General features: G+C 30.8%; 2 protein-coding genes across 2 annotated transcripts in view; both read left to right on the top strand.

Annotated features, from left to right (window-relative positions):
• The first annotated feature begins 398 nt into the window (after positions 1-398).
• Positions 399-5,061, top strand: LOC119840392 (thiamin pyrophosphokinase 1). Its single transcript, XM_038366990.1, has 7 exons — positions 399-661; positions 1,510-1,672; positions 1,983-2,149; positions 2,421-2,507; positions 2,777-3,056; positions 3,709-3,831; positions 4,509-5,061. The coding sequence occupies exons 1-7, from the start codon at positions 635-637 to the stop codon at positions 4,511-4,513; spliced, it is 852 nt and encodes a 283-aa protein (XP_038222918.1). The 5' UTR covers positions 399-634; the 3' UTR covers positions 4,514-5,061.
• Positions 5,062-8,061: 3,000 nt separating this feature from the next.
• LOC119840628 (V-type proton ATPase 116 kDa subunit a1) overlaps positions 8,062-15,723 on the top strand; it is a 22,489-nt gene continuing 14,827 nt past the window's right edge. Inside the window, exon 1 of the mRNA XM_038367318.1 lies at positions 8,062-8,194. The gene's annotated coding sequence lies outside the window, so the exon portion shown is untranslated. The remainder of the gene's footprint in view (positions 8,195-15,723) is intronic.

Raw genomic sequence — 15,723 nt, 5'->3', positions numbered from 1 at the left:
GAGAGTATAATGCGACTGAAACTGCAGAAGTCCATTGGGAATCTATTCACAAAGAAGAAGAAGAGGGACCATGAAGAGCATTTTAATCCATGTCAAGCATACAAATACGATATATGCAATACACCTAATTGTTGATTTATAAATAAGAAGGACATGAAAAAATATTTTAAATGATATGTTAATGTTCTTTCGTAATGTATGAATCTATGTTTATTACGTTTTAAAACCCTGCTTAAACCCCTGAATAAGTGACATTGTTTATTATTATGCCAATGAAGTTGCATTTAATATGAAAGCAAAAAGACTTAGCTTATAAGATTACAAACGAAATAAAAAAGTAAGATGTTCTCAAACTTCAAAATCAAATATCTGGCGAAATTTCAAATTTGTGTCAAAATTCTTTCAGGTGAAATGTTTATTCGTTTTTTTTTATATCGTCGTCACATAAAAATTTAATTGCAGTGATGATAATGTTATTTAATGTAGGTTAGTGTTTGTAAATATTGATTACATTGAAATAAAAGTCAAGGTCATGAGTGCACATTAGTGTATGATAAATTTGTCAGTAAAGTGCAACCTATTATCATAATTTTTTATCATAGCTGACTTAAATTTCAAATTATAAAAGAGCACAATGACTACTAATGGACTTGTACACGAGGTGAGCAAAACATTAATAAAAATAATATCTCATCTAGTAATTATAATTATATTAATCCATTCATATAATTTTTATTATTCTTTCCTACATAGACGAAACATTTAAAGTAATTAAGTAACCTGTGTTTGTGTCACTGAATACTTCTGAATAAGTTCTAGTTTATTTTACTTTTACTCTTAAAATCTTATGTTACTCACAATTATTATATTCTTGTGCAAAATAATATAATAATTGTGGAAAAAGTGTTCTTGGTTGATGTGATTGATTATAATTTAAATACTTTTTTTTTAAACAAGATGGAATAGAACACCAAGTATGAAACATAACACATTTGAATTTTGGGCATACTTATTTCTCATAATAATCACATTATGTAACTCCTCTTACATATGTATAGGCTCACAAATATAACTCCTCTTATATATGTATAGGCCTTTTATTTCATATATTATATACTAGCTTTTCGCCCGCGGCTTCGCCCGCGTAGAATTCGCTTATATCGCGCGACATGGTAAGGAGTATTTTCTTCGCATCAAAAAGTATGGTTTGTTCTTTCCCACGTTTAACTCCATCTTCATACCAAGTTTCATCAAAATCGGTTTGACAATAACGAACTTTCATACAAACTTTCATCCCCTCTTTCAACCCTTTCTACCCTTTTTTCGCGTTAAAAAGTATCCTATGTTCTTTCCCAAGTTCATTTCTATCTTCATATCAAATTTTGTCAAAATCGGTTCAGTGGTTTTGGCGTGAAAGCGTAACAGACAGACAGACAGACAGAGTTACTTTCGCATTTATAATATTAGTAGGGATAACCAAAGAAATAGTGCCATTTTTTCTCTTTACAGCATGCATCATGCAAACAAATGTGTAACATAACAAATAGTTGGAAATGGGATATTACAAATATACTTGACATAGAGAAAAGGAAAAACACTAAATATGCTGTTTTAGTATTAAATCGGCCCATATCACAGAGTCAAGACTTTGTTAAGGGCTTATGGAATGGGGGTAAGGAGATATTGTTTTTGTAGTTGTAAATGGAATAAAATAAAATTCAATCCTTATAACTGAACTTTTACAAGTTATTATGTTTTATAGTTAATATTATTATATTATTTAAATTAACATGTATGTTCATATCTATAGATAGATTTTTCTACGGTTTCCAATCAAGACTAATTCTATAGTTTTAAATAAATACAATACTTCAACCTTTGTCAAAGGTTGAAGTGTTCTGTTTTGATAAAGTTTGTAGATATAGGCAATCTTCAACAGTGGTAGATAGAGCTATATTTAATTGTAAGTTATTAATTTTCAGCATCATTTAGGATGACTGTTGACGGTGGTACAACACACTGGAACAAATTCTTGAAAAATCTGTCATTTGAAGATCAGCAAGCTATGCGGCTACCAGATATGATAACTGGAGACTTTGACTCCATCACTACAGATCTACTTCAGGAGTATAAAAAGAAAGGTTGTAAGGTGAAATTAACATTACTATGATAGAAGTAAACTTTAAATGCATGTTAGGACTTTTCAAATCTTTTATTTATGTTGTAGAACAAATAGTAAGTTATAGAGAAATGCAATAACATTGTTGCTATTGTATTTCAGATGAATAGCTTTGAATACACATAGGATAAGAATATTTATGTTAAATAGAAATTTTATCATTTGATTATATAGTTGTAGTAAACAAATTTTTTATATATGTACATAGACATAGTTCAAGGAATATCTAATTATATTACAGGCTTTGCATACTCCGGATCAAAATGACACAGATTTTACAAAGGCATTGATGGAATTGAATAATCATTGCAAACAACATGAGACGCAGGTGAGATTGCAAATTATAAGAAAAATAATTTTACATGTCATCATCATTATCAGCCCATATATGTTCCCACTGGTGTCATACACCATCAACCTCTTATAACTCATAACCTCGATCTAAGGTTGCCTGGAAGTAATCGCCATCTTAGTGATACGGCTGCCTTTTTGTGTATTGTGTGATTTTTGTGTTATGTTGATTTTTCGTGTCCTTTTCGTATTGGAGCAAATAAATAGTTATCATCATTGTACCAAACCTAACCTCTTATATTTCAGATGGATCACGTTATAGCTATTGGTCAAAACTCGGGCCGCATAGACCAAATCCTAGGCAACATTCAAACACTTTTTCTTGTCAGAGAACGAGAGTTGTTGAGTCCCAACACTAAAGTGTATATAATGTCTGACGATACAATGTCCTGGCTTCTCTCACCCGGAGATCATGTGATATTTGTTCCGGAGGATACTAGAAGTAATAAAAGGGCTTGGTGCTCTTTAGTGCCGATTGGTGAAAGTTGTGAATTTGTCACAACTAGTGGATTGAAGTGGAATTTGAGTGAGTTTTTTTGTTTTTCTTTGTTATGTAGTAAATAGATAAATCTGTGTTATGAGGATTCAAAAGTGCTTCTAGGAGGAATGTAATTGTACGATTCACTCATTCATGTTTGGACTTTGAAGTATGTTCAGTTCACATCAGACTGTAGATTACGTATTTGTTACTATGTGAACAAACAAGTAGCCTCTTTTTAAACTGGGAAATTTTTCAAAAAATAACCATAGCTCCAGGGATTGTTGGTTATGTCAGATTTTTACCAACTAAAACCTCACTGTATTCTCACATGCTTTTTTTTTTAAATATTTAATGGCTTGGTTACGAGACCTTTAAGCCAAATTCTGTTTCATATTGCATGAACGCTTTATAGAGCCTTGGTACGTACATTCTTAGAATGCATTCGAGAATGTAATTTTTAATCTACAGATTACATTTACAGATACACATACAGAGTTCAATATTCAAACCCAGCATAACCTAAATAAAAGGTGTATTCAAACTAAAATTTGTACTTTTCAATTAAACTTATTTTTGTATTTAATACATTCTCTGTTATTATACATTCTCTGTTGCATGTCAAATTGATTCATTATTTGTAATTGCATACTATTTCAAATAAGATTTAATCATGTTTGTTATTTTTCATTTCTTTTAGACAATCAACCATTAAAATACGGAGTTTTAGTGAGCACATCCAATACCTTTGATGGTTCTGAATTTGTAAAAATTAAATGTAGCCACACCTTACTGTGGTCAATGAAAGTTCCTAGACTAACTTGTAAGTATTTGTGCCCTACATAAGTATGATTTTTATAATGAAACTAATATTTTCTTAAAAATGTTTTTATGAAGGACAAAAAAATGATGCATTTCACATTTTTAATATGATTAAAGATTAGTTATCCAACATAAAAAAAATTATTTAAATAGTTAACATGACTAAAACTTGTTCATACAAACAAATGAAAGTTTGTCATCTCTATCTAAATAGTATAAAGCCACATCTGTCCCTATGTATGTATGTATGTATGTATGTATGCTTATATCTTTAAAACTACACAACAGATTTTGATGTTTTTTTTTAATAGATAGACTGATTCAAGAGGACGGTTAATAACTAACTAGCTGCACCCGGCAAACGCTGTTCTGCCTCACTCTGATCTATTAGGGGGATGAAAAATAGATGTTGGCCGATTCTCATAGATACCGGATAAGCACAAAAAATTTCATCAAAATCGGTCAAGCCGCTTCGGAGGAGTATGGCAACGAAAACTGTGACACGAGAATTTTATATATTAGATCTTTTAACCTACTCCCAATTTAACGCGTGCGAAGCTGCAAGCAAAAGCTATTATTATTATTAGCCATTATTAAACTATTAATATATTATTATTTGTTTGTCAATCACGCAAATTCGATTTCGATTAATTTTTTTTAACACTTCTTTTATTTTAGGTTAAAGAAAATAGCAGCGCAGACGAAAGAATAGTGCAATCTGTAGTATACTATTGTATCCCTTTCCATTAGTTTTTAATCGTTTAAATTGTTTTTTGTATAAAACAAGAGGTTGTTAGTAATACTGTGAACGTTATTTGTCTTTTATTGTGCACACAAAAATATGCCTAAATAGATGATTATAAGACAGGTAATTTAATTGTCATTTTCTGTGACTGTCAAAATGACATTTCATTCATATACGTATAAATGTTCTAAACTCACCCTAATGTACTTTTTGCGTCTATGATTTTGTCCGTTAGTTCGAATCTTACTTAATATAGTTGAATATATATTAAAACATTGAATACCGTTGACCTTAATATAGGTATAAATAGCTTTGAATCAACAATGACAATATAGCGCGCTTTTGTAGATTTTCTAGATATTTCGAATAGAATAAAATCAATTATTATATGTCATGCATCTTTCTGACCCGATTTTTTATTTGGTTTTTTTTACAAATTGATGTACAATCGATATGCGATGTAAACTACATCTCTACATTTCTTAAAAGAGCAATGCATTTTTTTTTTTTTGTAATTAGAAATACAATAAAAAATAAATAAAAGGTTTGCATAAATGGTCAAAGTTTTACTGCTTAGAAATTTTCAAATTAATTTGTGCAACAGTTTACTAACTCGAGAATGTGATGTTTGAAGCAGTTTTCGCAAAATAGATGTTCTATAGATACGTACGTGTATATTATATTAATTCTATACATGTTTATAGTTTCAGGTTGTCTTAAATGGGTTTTGTTTGTCATTTTTCTCGCTGTATACGTACACAATTACATAACATTAAAAATTAATATAGTAACTTATATATTTTTTTAATTATCGATTATTATTAGCAAATAATAAAAGTGGGAGCTTTGTTCTTTTTTACATCTCAATTATGTTCCCAGTAATTTTTTATTGTTTTTTTTTGTTTTATGTTTAGATGTAAATACCACTTGTGTTCTTCAATGTTATTGAATTGACGTAAACTTAGTAATATCGGTGGATTTATATGATATGTTAAATGAATTTATTGATTTCTAATTGGGCTGGAGTAAATAAATGTTTTATTTTTTATTTGTTTCTTTAATTGTATCCCATGTTTATTATTAGTATACAATACATTTTCAGGTTAATAATGGATATTCACCCGAAAATGTCAGTGGTTTAATTCAGCAAATATCTATTCTTTATACATATAACAGATGCCTACTTGTATACAAGATGGAAATTTGTAACGTTAACTGAAGAAAGTATGTACTCTAAATACCGTAGAAAGAAAATTTTTGTCAAGGAAACACATTTAATTATTTTTCGAAACGACTAAAATCTGATAATACACCCTATAGTGATCAATTTTTAAGGAGGTTCAGTTATCTCTAGAACTTAATAAATCAAATTTATAAGAACTTGATAAATCAAATTGTATTAAAAAAATATATTTTGTAGGAAAATCGTTATACATTCAATCGTATTATACTGGTAACTTGGCCTGTTAACCAGTATTGCCAGTTATTAAAATAAATGTAATTAATTGGTTTACCATATTTCAAACATATTTAGTTAAACAGATTAAATCTAGCCCTAAATAAAAAATTTCCGTACAATAATTTAAAACAAGTGGAAAACAATGCTGTCAATTTGACCTCTGATATTATTTTGTTGTAGAAGGTCTGATTGAGCTTATCACTATCACTACATAGTATAAAACAAAGTCGCTATCTCTGCCCCTATGTCCCTATGTATGCTTAAATCTTTAAAACTACGAAACGGATTTTGATGGAGTTTTTTTAATCGACAGGGTGATTCAAGAGGAAGGTTTATATGTATAATGATATCTATTAATCTACTCCGAATTCACGAGTGCGAAGCCGTCGGCAATTGCTTGTTTTAAATAAATACGTAGACAAAAAAACAATCAAAGCAAATTTATAAAAAACTGCCGCATTTTTTCGATAGTGAAATTGTTTTTTTTTATGAAATATTAAATATGTATATGTATAATATGTAAACATGTATATGTATATGTATATCTTTTTTTGATAAATAATTAATGGCTATCCTTAATAATATATACATAGATACAAAGAAAACTACAGTTTGATTTCAAACTACAAAAGCTATGCAATCCATCAGAGTCGTGTTGATTTCAAAAAAGTTTATTGTTTCCTACAAATCTATGTTTAGCCTTGAATACTTATTTCCGTATTCCCGTTGATCGAATAAGAACATTTTCAGTCAAGATTAATTATATTTCCTGGTACTTTCTTAGACTATGTATTTTCATCTCAGTTTAATGATTCGTAGGTAGTCACCCAAAGAGTAGTGTAAAATATGCAACTTTGGGATGCACATTTAGACATCATTAACATAACGATGCTAAATAATTTTCTTTTATAATGTTTTTAATACAAACAAAATTATTAAACCTAAGTCATTCCTCTTTAGTTTGAAATTACATTGCAATGAATGATTAAGCCAATCCTCAGACCAATATTTTTTTTTTGTCGTGTTATTGACAAAAAATATGTAAAATTTAAGGTATTCCTGATTTGCTACGGGAGGAATATTAAAATTATTCTGATAATATTACATCATGTTTGTATACCTAGCTAGTCGTGTAAAAGCAATTTAATGTATGCTTAATAATACTGTTAACACAATGGTGGGGAGGCGAAACACAGTACTGCCAACCGTAACGCGAAATCACGAGATGAAAATCTTTTATCATCAGCTGATTAGGTACAAACATCAGTTGCACGATTTTATCAGTAGTTGGTTTCGGGAATTTTGTTACGTAAGTATATTTGAATAGGTTAACAATTCACTATCTTTCACGAAACATAAGAATATTTCATGCGTTAATTAGTGAGATTTTATTCTTACGATCACACTTGAATACTTAAGTAATACACATGATACATTTATTTATATTTGAAGTCTAAATTCGTGACGGTTCAGTAAACAATAAAAATTATAAAAAAATTTATAACATCGAGGGCCAAACTAATGAACTTAGGATTGGACAAAAAACGTTTCGGTCTAGTAGAGGTGTGACGGAGCAGAAAGGGCTAGGCTATACAATGTATAATGAAAACCTTTAGAGTGTACATATAGATCTAAATACCATATAAGTCGAAAACAAACCCGTACCTAAAAGCACTCCAAAATAATTTATTTGTTAGTCGTCGTCGTTTCGTTTATCATTTTAAAATTATTTGTACCACAGCGAATTCTTTTCACTTTTCAGAATTTAGTTTTAAGTGATAAAAAAATATGGTTATAGGCATTATTCGCGTAAAATTTAATTGTTTCTTTAGTTGTGAGTAGGTGTAGATGGTAATCGTTTTTATAGAATGTAAGAATAAACCGTAAAATAAAGCGTTAAACTGGAGCGCTAGCCACTACAAAATATCTAGAAAATAATGATAGTTAACTTTAACTTTGTCGATTCAAGTTTAAATGGTCCCTCTGGTTGGTCATGAACTCATCTACGATCAAATTATCGTTAAGGATCCCATCACGTCAACCGCTAACCGGTCACATGCTCAGAGGCACCAACATAACAACTCAGTCAGTTTGCCACTGCGCGTGAGTCGCGCTTAACGTGTTCGTCGTTCCATTTACGAATTCAAAATACGATTACTGGTGCGTTGTTTTTTCTTTTACTATTTTAACTTTTTTTTAATAATAACCTGTGTCAATATCCAATGTGAAATGTATTCTATTTTTAAATAAATCCTTCCTGATTTTATTGCTTTTACTAACTTATGTTGCGCTTGTAGAATGTGGTAATATGTGTTTTCTGTGTATTTTAGAGAAATGCCGTGGTTATTACGCATATAAATTGCTATTTTACGGCAATATAATGACTGAATTCGTTTTAACATAGTATTTTCTTTGATAAGGATAAAATTGAAATAATGGTACCTACTAACTTAGTTAAAATGAAATAAAATTAATGAAACGCACTAAACTAAATTTAAAAAATGTAATTTAGCTAATAAAAAATATTCATTACGAATTTTAAAAACTTACAAAAATAATTTTTACCATGGAATTTCTGCTGATTATTTACTGCATTTCAATTATTTCACGAGTAATTAACAAGCTATGTTTCATTTCAAATGCTTCTTCAATTCATGGGAAATATGCAATGACCTTCGTAAGAAACTAATTTTAAACTGGCGTAAATGGTAATTTTACACACTGCATATTATGTATGTATCTATGCATTATATATTTATAGGTAGGACAATTTTTATTTTTTATCCGATGTGATACTAGAAAAAGGAATTGATGAAATTGATTTACCCAAGGGTGGCACATACGAGAATGCATATAATGTAACATAAAAAATCGGTCAAGTCCGAGTCGGTCTCACGATACTTAGGGTCTCGTATAAATAAGCCAAAGAGCAACTATAAATAATGTAATAATACGTACCAAACGCTGCTTAAAACTACTCTTTTATTATATAGTATAGTGGCAACTGAAAAACATCTCTGAAAATTTCAGCCGTCGAACCATCACGGCTTATGAAGCCTAGTGACAGACGACCGGACAGACAGATAGAAATTTGGAAATAGATCCCTGTTTTACTTTTTGTCTTACGGAACCCTAAAAATAACTTATATATTATACGAATTTAAGTGATTTGTGGAGCTATCATAACAATATAAAGAGCTTCTATTAGAGGCGTCATGTGATCCATATCACGGATCGTTTCTATGTTCAACTGTATAATATTAATTTTCATTCTGGAACAATAATAATCGATAAATAATTATTTCTTGGTCTGGAAGGCCGGTTAACCTCAATATAATGAAAGAAAAAAGTATATATACTGATGCCACAGAGTTATTGGTACTACTGATGCTCAGAGTTTTATTTCTCTCACCTTTTTATTGTAATTATAATCCCATCTCCCTTTTCTATCATACTTAAGAACCCATTTCTGTATTATTATGTAACCTTCGCTGTTAAAGATGATTAGGTACAATAGTACATACCTCCTCTTAAAAAAATTAAAGTAATATTAACATAACCTACAGTTATCAGATAGCTTTATCTAAATATTCCGCTATCACATCTTTAGCGTTGCCTCTAAACTTAGAATATAATATAAAACCTTTCCATTACTGCCACTGATAGATCACACTTATCGTGACAAGCCTGCAATACATCACCATGTCTAACGTTTATCACACTAGTGACATGTATTGCTTTTGGACATAAGATTTTCTGATACTAAGAGTACTATGTTATAATCCATTTGATAAGCCCCAGTCTAGAAATTTCCGGCGGCTTCGCACGGAAATTCGGAGTAGTTTAATAGATGTTATTATACATAAGAACCTTCCTCTTAAATCACTCTATCTAGTAATAAAAAAACCATTAAATCCCGTTGCGTAGTTTTAAAGGTTTAAGCATATAATGGGACTTAGGGACAGAGAAAGGGGCGTTGTTTTATACTATGTAGTGATGAACGATTTATAGAGCTATGCCTGCGTGGTTAAAATATTTTTTTACACAAAACATGATACAGACTTTCATCCCCCTTTTCGCCTTGGGGTTAGGCCAAGGCGAAAAGGGGGTTCCTTCTCGCCTTGGGGTTTAGAATGTATAATTCATTTCTTAGCGGATGCCTGCGTTGTAGTGTCTATCTGCATGCCAAATTTTAGCCTGATCGTTCCATTGGTTCGGACTACGCGTTGATACATCAGACCTTTGCGTTTTATGCATTGTAGGTAGGTATATATATTGGTAAATTCTCTGTTTACCTACGGCATCGTAGCTCTCGAACGGATGATCCGATTTAATTTCGTTTCTTTTTGGTGCTGGTAGAAGGCGAATTAAATATCTTTTCACAACTTCCACAAAAAAAGTTAAGTTCGTGCAAAAAACCGAAAGAAAATTTACATAATGTTGGTTTTTAGCTTTTTAATGTTTTTGTTCAGATTAAAATACGTTTTTTCGTCACAAGCGTATGTTTTACGGGCGCAGCAATACTGTAACGTAAAGTATAAATTCAACACCATACAAATTAGTCACAGTTTATTTAATTTATTGCGTAAACATTTTCGAGTTTAAAATATTTTTGTTACCAACGTTTGTATAACATTTAAACGTCCGACAGCCTAATCGATGAGCCTCGATTATTTATTTGAATATCATGTAAAATGTGGTGATTATGCATATTCCTATTTTAATCCTTGTGTAAATATTGTATAAATTAAGTAACTGTTGATATAAACAATAATTGTTTGTTTAACCTCAACCGGAACCCGGGATGAAAAAAAAACTTAATCAGGAATAAAACTCGCCTAAACATATGGGTAGTCTCCGTCAGCACAAACCAACTTGCGAGAGTTTGAAGCCTTGTTATTTTAACTTTTATCGATACCTTTGTAGTTCTATGATATGTTATGTATGTTGAATCTGTATTTACAGTGTGTTTAAGAAATAAAAAAAATGTTGGAAGTATTTGTGAACTATTACTATATACCGCATCAGGTTTTCGTAGAAAAATTATTCAAAACATGCCGAATACGTTTTAATTTAACCTACACTCTAAAGAATCTTTGTTCACCCATTATATTAAAACAACAAACTCTTGTTTGAATTATGAAGGAAGCCATAATGCATCTGGAGTATTTACACTAAATTTACTTGATTTATCGACGTATCGGAGCCATTTACATTACAGATTATCGTAAAAACTGCTCCTGCTTAGATCATTACCTGATTTCTCGCTTCCTCTCTGTAGAATTTCCCAGAATTCGATGTGAGCATACCATTAATATGCAACGTAATATCTTAGTGCACTGCCATAATATAATCTGTAAATAACGTGCGAGGTAATAACAAAATCGTTATTAAACAGCTGAACAATGTTTGTATAGGTACCTATCTATAGTGCGTTTTATAAATTATAAAGTTAACTTTATTTATAGACCTTTATTCCTTACTAACTATACAATTTTATTAATTATCTATGTAGTCACGTGTAGAATTTATATTTGTTTTTAATACAAATATCCTTTCCCTTTAGTCCATCAGAGATATTTGTGAATAAGTTCTCATATTAAATCATATTAGATAATTAACTTATAAGGTGTAAGTCTATTTGTGTATGTACTATTTTTATACCTGTATTTTTATATCAAATAACTGAGGATAAGTTTTTTAAGACGGATAAAAAGTCAATAAGGTCACAAACGGAAACAGAGAGACGGAAATTGCCTTGTCCATGACCTTCATACATTAATAACGAGAGTTTTATAAATACCAGTGCATACACCAACCTTCAGTTGATATTATCCTGCGCAAGATCTCGGTCTGTTACAGGGTTGACACACGACAATGATAATGAATTATTTTATTTCTTTTCTTTATGTAATAGTGGGCAACTGAACTGATGGTTCGCCGTTCGTAAACGATCACCCCCGCCGAAGCGTGCTCGACTCACACACGTAAAAAATGTATATTGCACGTTTGATTTCTCCTTTCTCTCAATCTTTGAATGGTAGGATTTCAGAAACGGAAAATAGGCGGTATATAGTTTGTACTTGGAAATTAATCTATAAAACAAAGTCGCTTTCTCTGTCCCTTGTTTAAACTATTCCGAATTAACGCGTGCGAAGCCGCGTGTAAAAGCTAGTCTATTATAAAATAAATACATGTGAACGTTATCTGTATGTATTTCCCGCTTCATCGCTGTTTTTTTTAAACCATGTAGAGTAAGTATCTATCGAGCTTTCAATAGCATCGCAGGCCCTTAAAATTAAGATGTGCCAACCCTAATTCACCGATTTTATATACTTACATTGTATGTACATAGTACATACATAAGCAATAAGCATGCGAATGAATTCGTAAACATATTATTCTACTCTATAATTTATACAACTCCACAGTGTTCTGAATTTATATTAAATTATTCTACTGATCTATTCTAGCAATGCATATTTTTCATATTATGAATATTTTTTTGAAAATCAAACTTTGATATAGAGTATATTAAAGTCCTCTTTAAAAAGATTTAGTTAAAATTTTCAATTAAAGTTCATGTTTCTTACATAACAATATTTATGAAACAAAATCAATGAAAACATTTGTAAATAAAAATAAATAAAGCAATTTTTTTCGGTGGAAACCTTAACAAAGAATTACATTATATTGTATGCGATGGACCATAGCGGAAGTAACGAGTACATAATATATATCAAAGTAAGGTCGACAACCGATAATAATTTTAAAGATAAGAATGCGAAACACTTTAAAAATGCTAAACGAAAACCTACGTGTTAACTAAATTTTACAGATTTTATCATAAACTTGAAATTATTCAAATCTATACCGCGTTTGACATTTTAATTAGCTATCTGTTTCTTAGTATTACCACAGATAATACTATACGTATTACTATTTCTTTACCACAGAATAATAAATAATAATGCTGTGGTATTTTCGCAGATAATATGATATTGTTTATTCCGTTGCATTCTTAATTATTTTAATGTTAACGTTTTCACTAACAGTGCTAACAGTTGTCAGTGGAGAACTCTAGTAGATTTTTAGTTGGTTTGTTAGATACGGGTGGTTATGAAATGATTACAAAATTTCTAAAATTTATTTTTAACTAATATTATGTTTGTTTGTCTTTCTATTTCGTCGCAATGGTGTTGTTCTAATATGCTTTTATTAGCTTTACCTGTATGTTTGTTACATAAACTGACTGTTTTGGACTCGATTTTGACCCAAATTAATCCAAACTTTGTATCGTTTTATCAAGGGTCGGTAACAATAAAATAATTTCAAGTTTTTTATTATAGAACGAAATGTCCACGGAAGATCCATATATCCCTCCGAAATATATAAATTCTGTCAGATGGCGCTAAAAAAATGTGTCATGTGTATCTGTTTATTTTTTTTCACCACGCGAGCGAACACGCGGTCTGCAGCAGTATTAACTTAATTGCATTAATTTTAATAAAAAGGTTGCAAGATAGTATTTATGCTTACATTTTATTAAAATATTTGAGGTTTTATGAATCAAATACGTATATATGTAAAATCTATAAGCTCTGTAACTATAGATTCAAATCAGGTTTTTAAGAAGAATACACATACTATAGGAGACAGGTTGCGCGGAATTCTTTCACGTATATAGTCGTGTTTTGAATGAAATCAGTATTGAAACAAGTTCTGTCGCATACCCACGATATTTAGGTAACGATATCTTGCTGCTAGGTTATACGTCACATGCAACGAGCTCGAACTAAAACTTACGCACACTTAAGATAATGTTTTCATAGGCAAAATATCCACATTAGCGGAGCGGTATATGCCGGTAGAGTGAAGCTAGATATGATAACATAGATCTTAAGAAAAGGCCAAATAAAGAACGTCGTTTTGTTGTTAAAGTATTTTTACCATAATGAGAGTTTGCAAAACTATAAAAACCATTCAGCATACCACTGGCGGGACAACTTGTATAATATTTAAGAACACCTATGTCTGATATTTTTGATAGTTTTCGCCCCGGCTTCGCCCGTGGTTCATATATAGCCTTTCTTAATAAATGGGCTGTCCTACACAGAAAGAATTTTTCAAATCGGACCAGTAGTTTCTGATATTAGTGCGTTCAAACAAACAAACAATCAAACTCTTGAGCTTTATAACATTAGTATAGATTAATACTGATTTATTAATTAGATATGCAGGTTACTTATGATAAAGAGTTTATGGATGATGAAATTGTTGCTATGACGGATAAATTCTTACTCAAGAGGATATAAAAACACAATAGAAGATCATTTGCATTACCTCCATCATATAAACTCCTTAGAATCGTCAAGTTTTCCTCAACTCTATTAGGATTAGAAGCGATCCTTGCGCACTATAAAAGAATTCTCCACAAAAGATCAGACAATATAGTTCCTATGTTTTTATACAAGGAATTTTGTTTAGGAAATTTCTGCACACTGGCACGCTCCATTGTGGCGGCGAAAGAATTGGGCCGATTCATAATAAACAATATGGTATAAAAAACAGTTGGCCTTGCGCATGGTCGCTGTGCTTCGTTAAATGAAACTAATTAACTGTGAATGAAAGTATTGATGTGTAACCAATCACGATAGAAACAGTAGCGTTGGTTATTTACTAGCATTCCGCCCGCGGCTTCGCCCGCTTAATCGAAGGAAATTCCTATTGTAATAAGATGTTTCAGCGCGGGTTAACATTTCCAGCTTCTATTAATCTCCATACATAAATCCATAACATCTCTCTGTTTCTAAGCGAAAGAAAGACAAACAAAAACACTTTCACATTTATAATATTAGTAAGGATAGTAACAATGTCTTCATATTTCCATACTGACTAGGAAATTGAGGTTTTGGCCACAGGGCCATAGATAATGTTACACTTTTCTATTTTAGCTAACAGCCTGAATGTACGTAATAAGGACATATCGCTTCATAGTATAAAACAAAGTCGCTTTCCTTGTCCCTGTCTTAAATCTTTAAAACTACACAACGGATTTTTATTTAATAGATAGAGTGATTCAAGAGGAAGGTTTATATGTATAACATCTATTAAACAACTCCGAATTAAAGCGTGCGAAGCCGCTGTCCAGCCACTTCTGCTTCTTGCTGTCCTGCCGCCAGTTAGAAATATATTGAGCCCCATAGAAAGTTAAAGGAAATCTCATTTTCAATACTTAAAGAAATATATATTTATTATACATATGCATAGCTAATTCTATAGCTCATAAGTTAAAACTTTAATATGCGTAGTGTAGAAAATTCTAGGCCTTGTACATCCAAATGTAATGCTATACCTTCTAAAAATAACTAATTTAGTTCATGTCTTACCAACTGAAGGCTTAGGTATCTGCTTTATTCACGATTTTTAAGAGAATACCTGTATCTATTTAGTTAATTATTGTGCTAAACATAAAACAACAATATAAATTTTAAACATATAATTAACATGCGAAACAATCATAATGTAATATGAAATATTTATAAAATCTGTTAAACTCAAATGAATTTTTTTGTCATTGGTAGATGACGTCGCAATAGCGACGCTCTGTCTAAAAGCATCATTCTTATTGTTATTATGTAAATTACGAAAAGATTTAGTTGAACACTATTAAGATTCTCGTTTTTAGA

This window comes from Zerene cesonia, chromosome 6, assembly GCF_012273895.1.
Source record: "Zerene cesonia ecotype Mississippi chromosome 6, Zerene_cesonia_1.1, whole genome shotgun sequence".
Lineage (NCBI taxonomy): Eukaryota > Metazoa > Arthropoda > Insecta > Lepidoptera > Pieridae > Zerene > Zerene cesonia.
The sequence above is the reverse complement of the archived record's forward strand: the minus strand, read 5'-3'. Positions and strand labels throughout refer to the sequence as shown.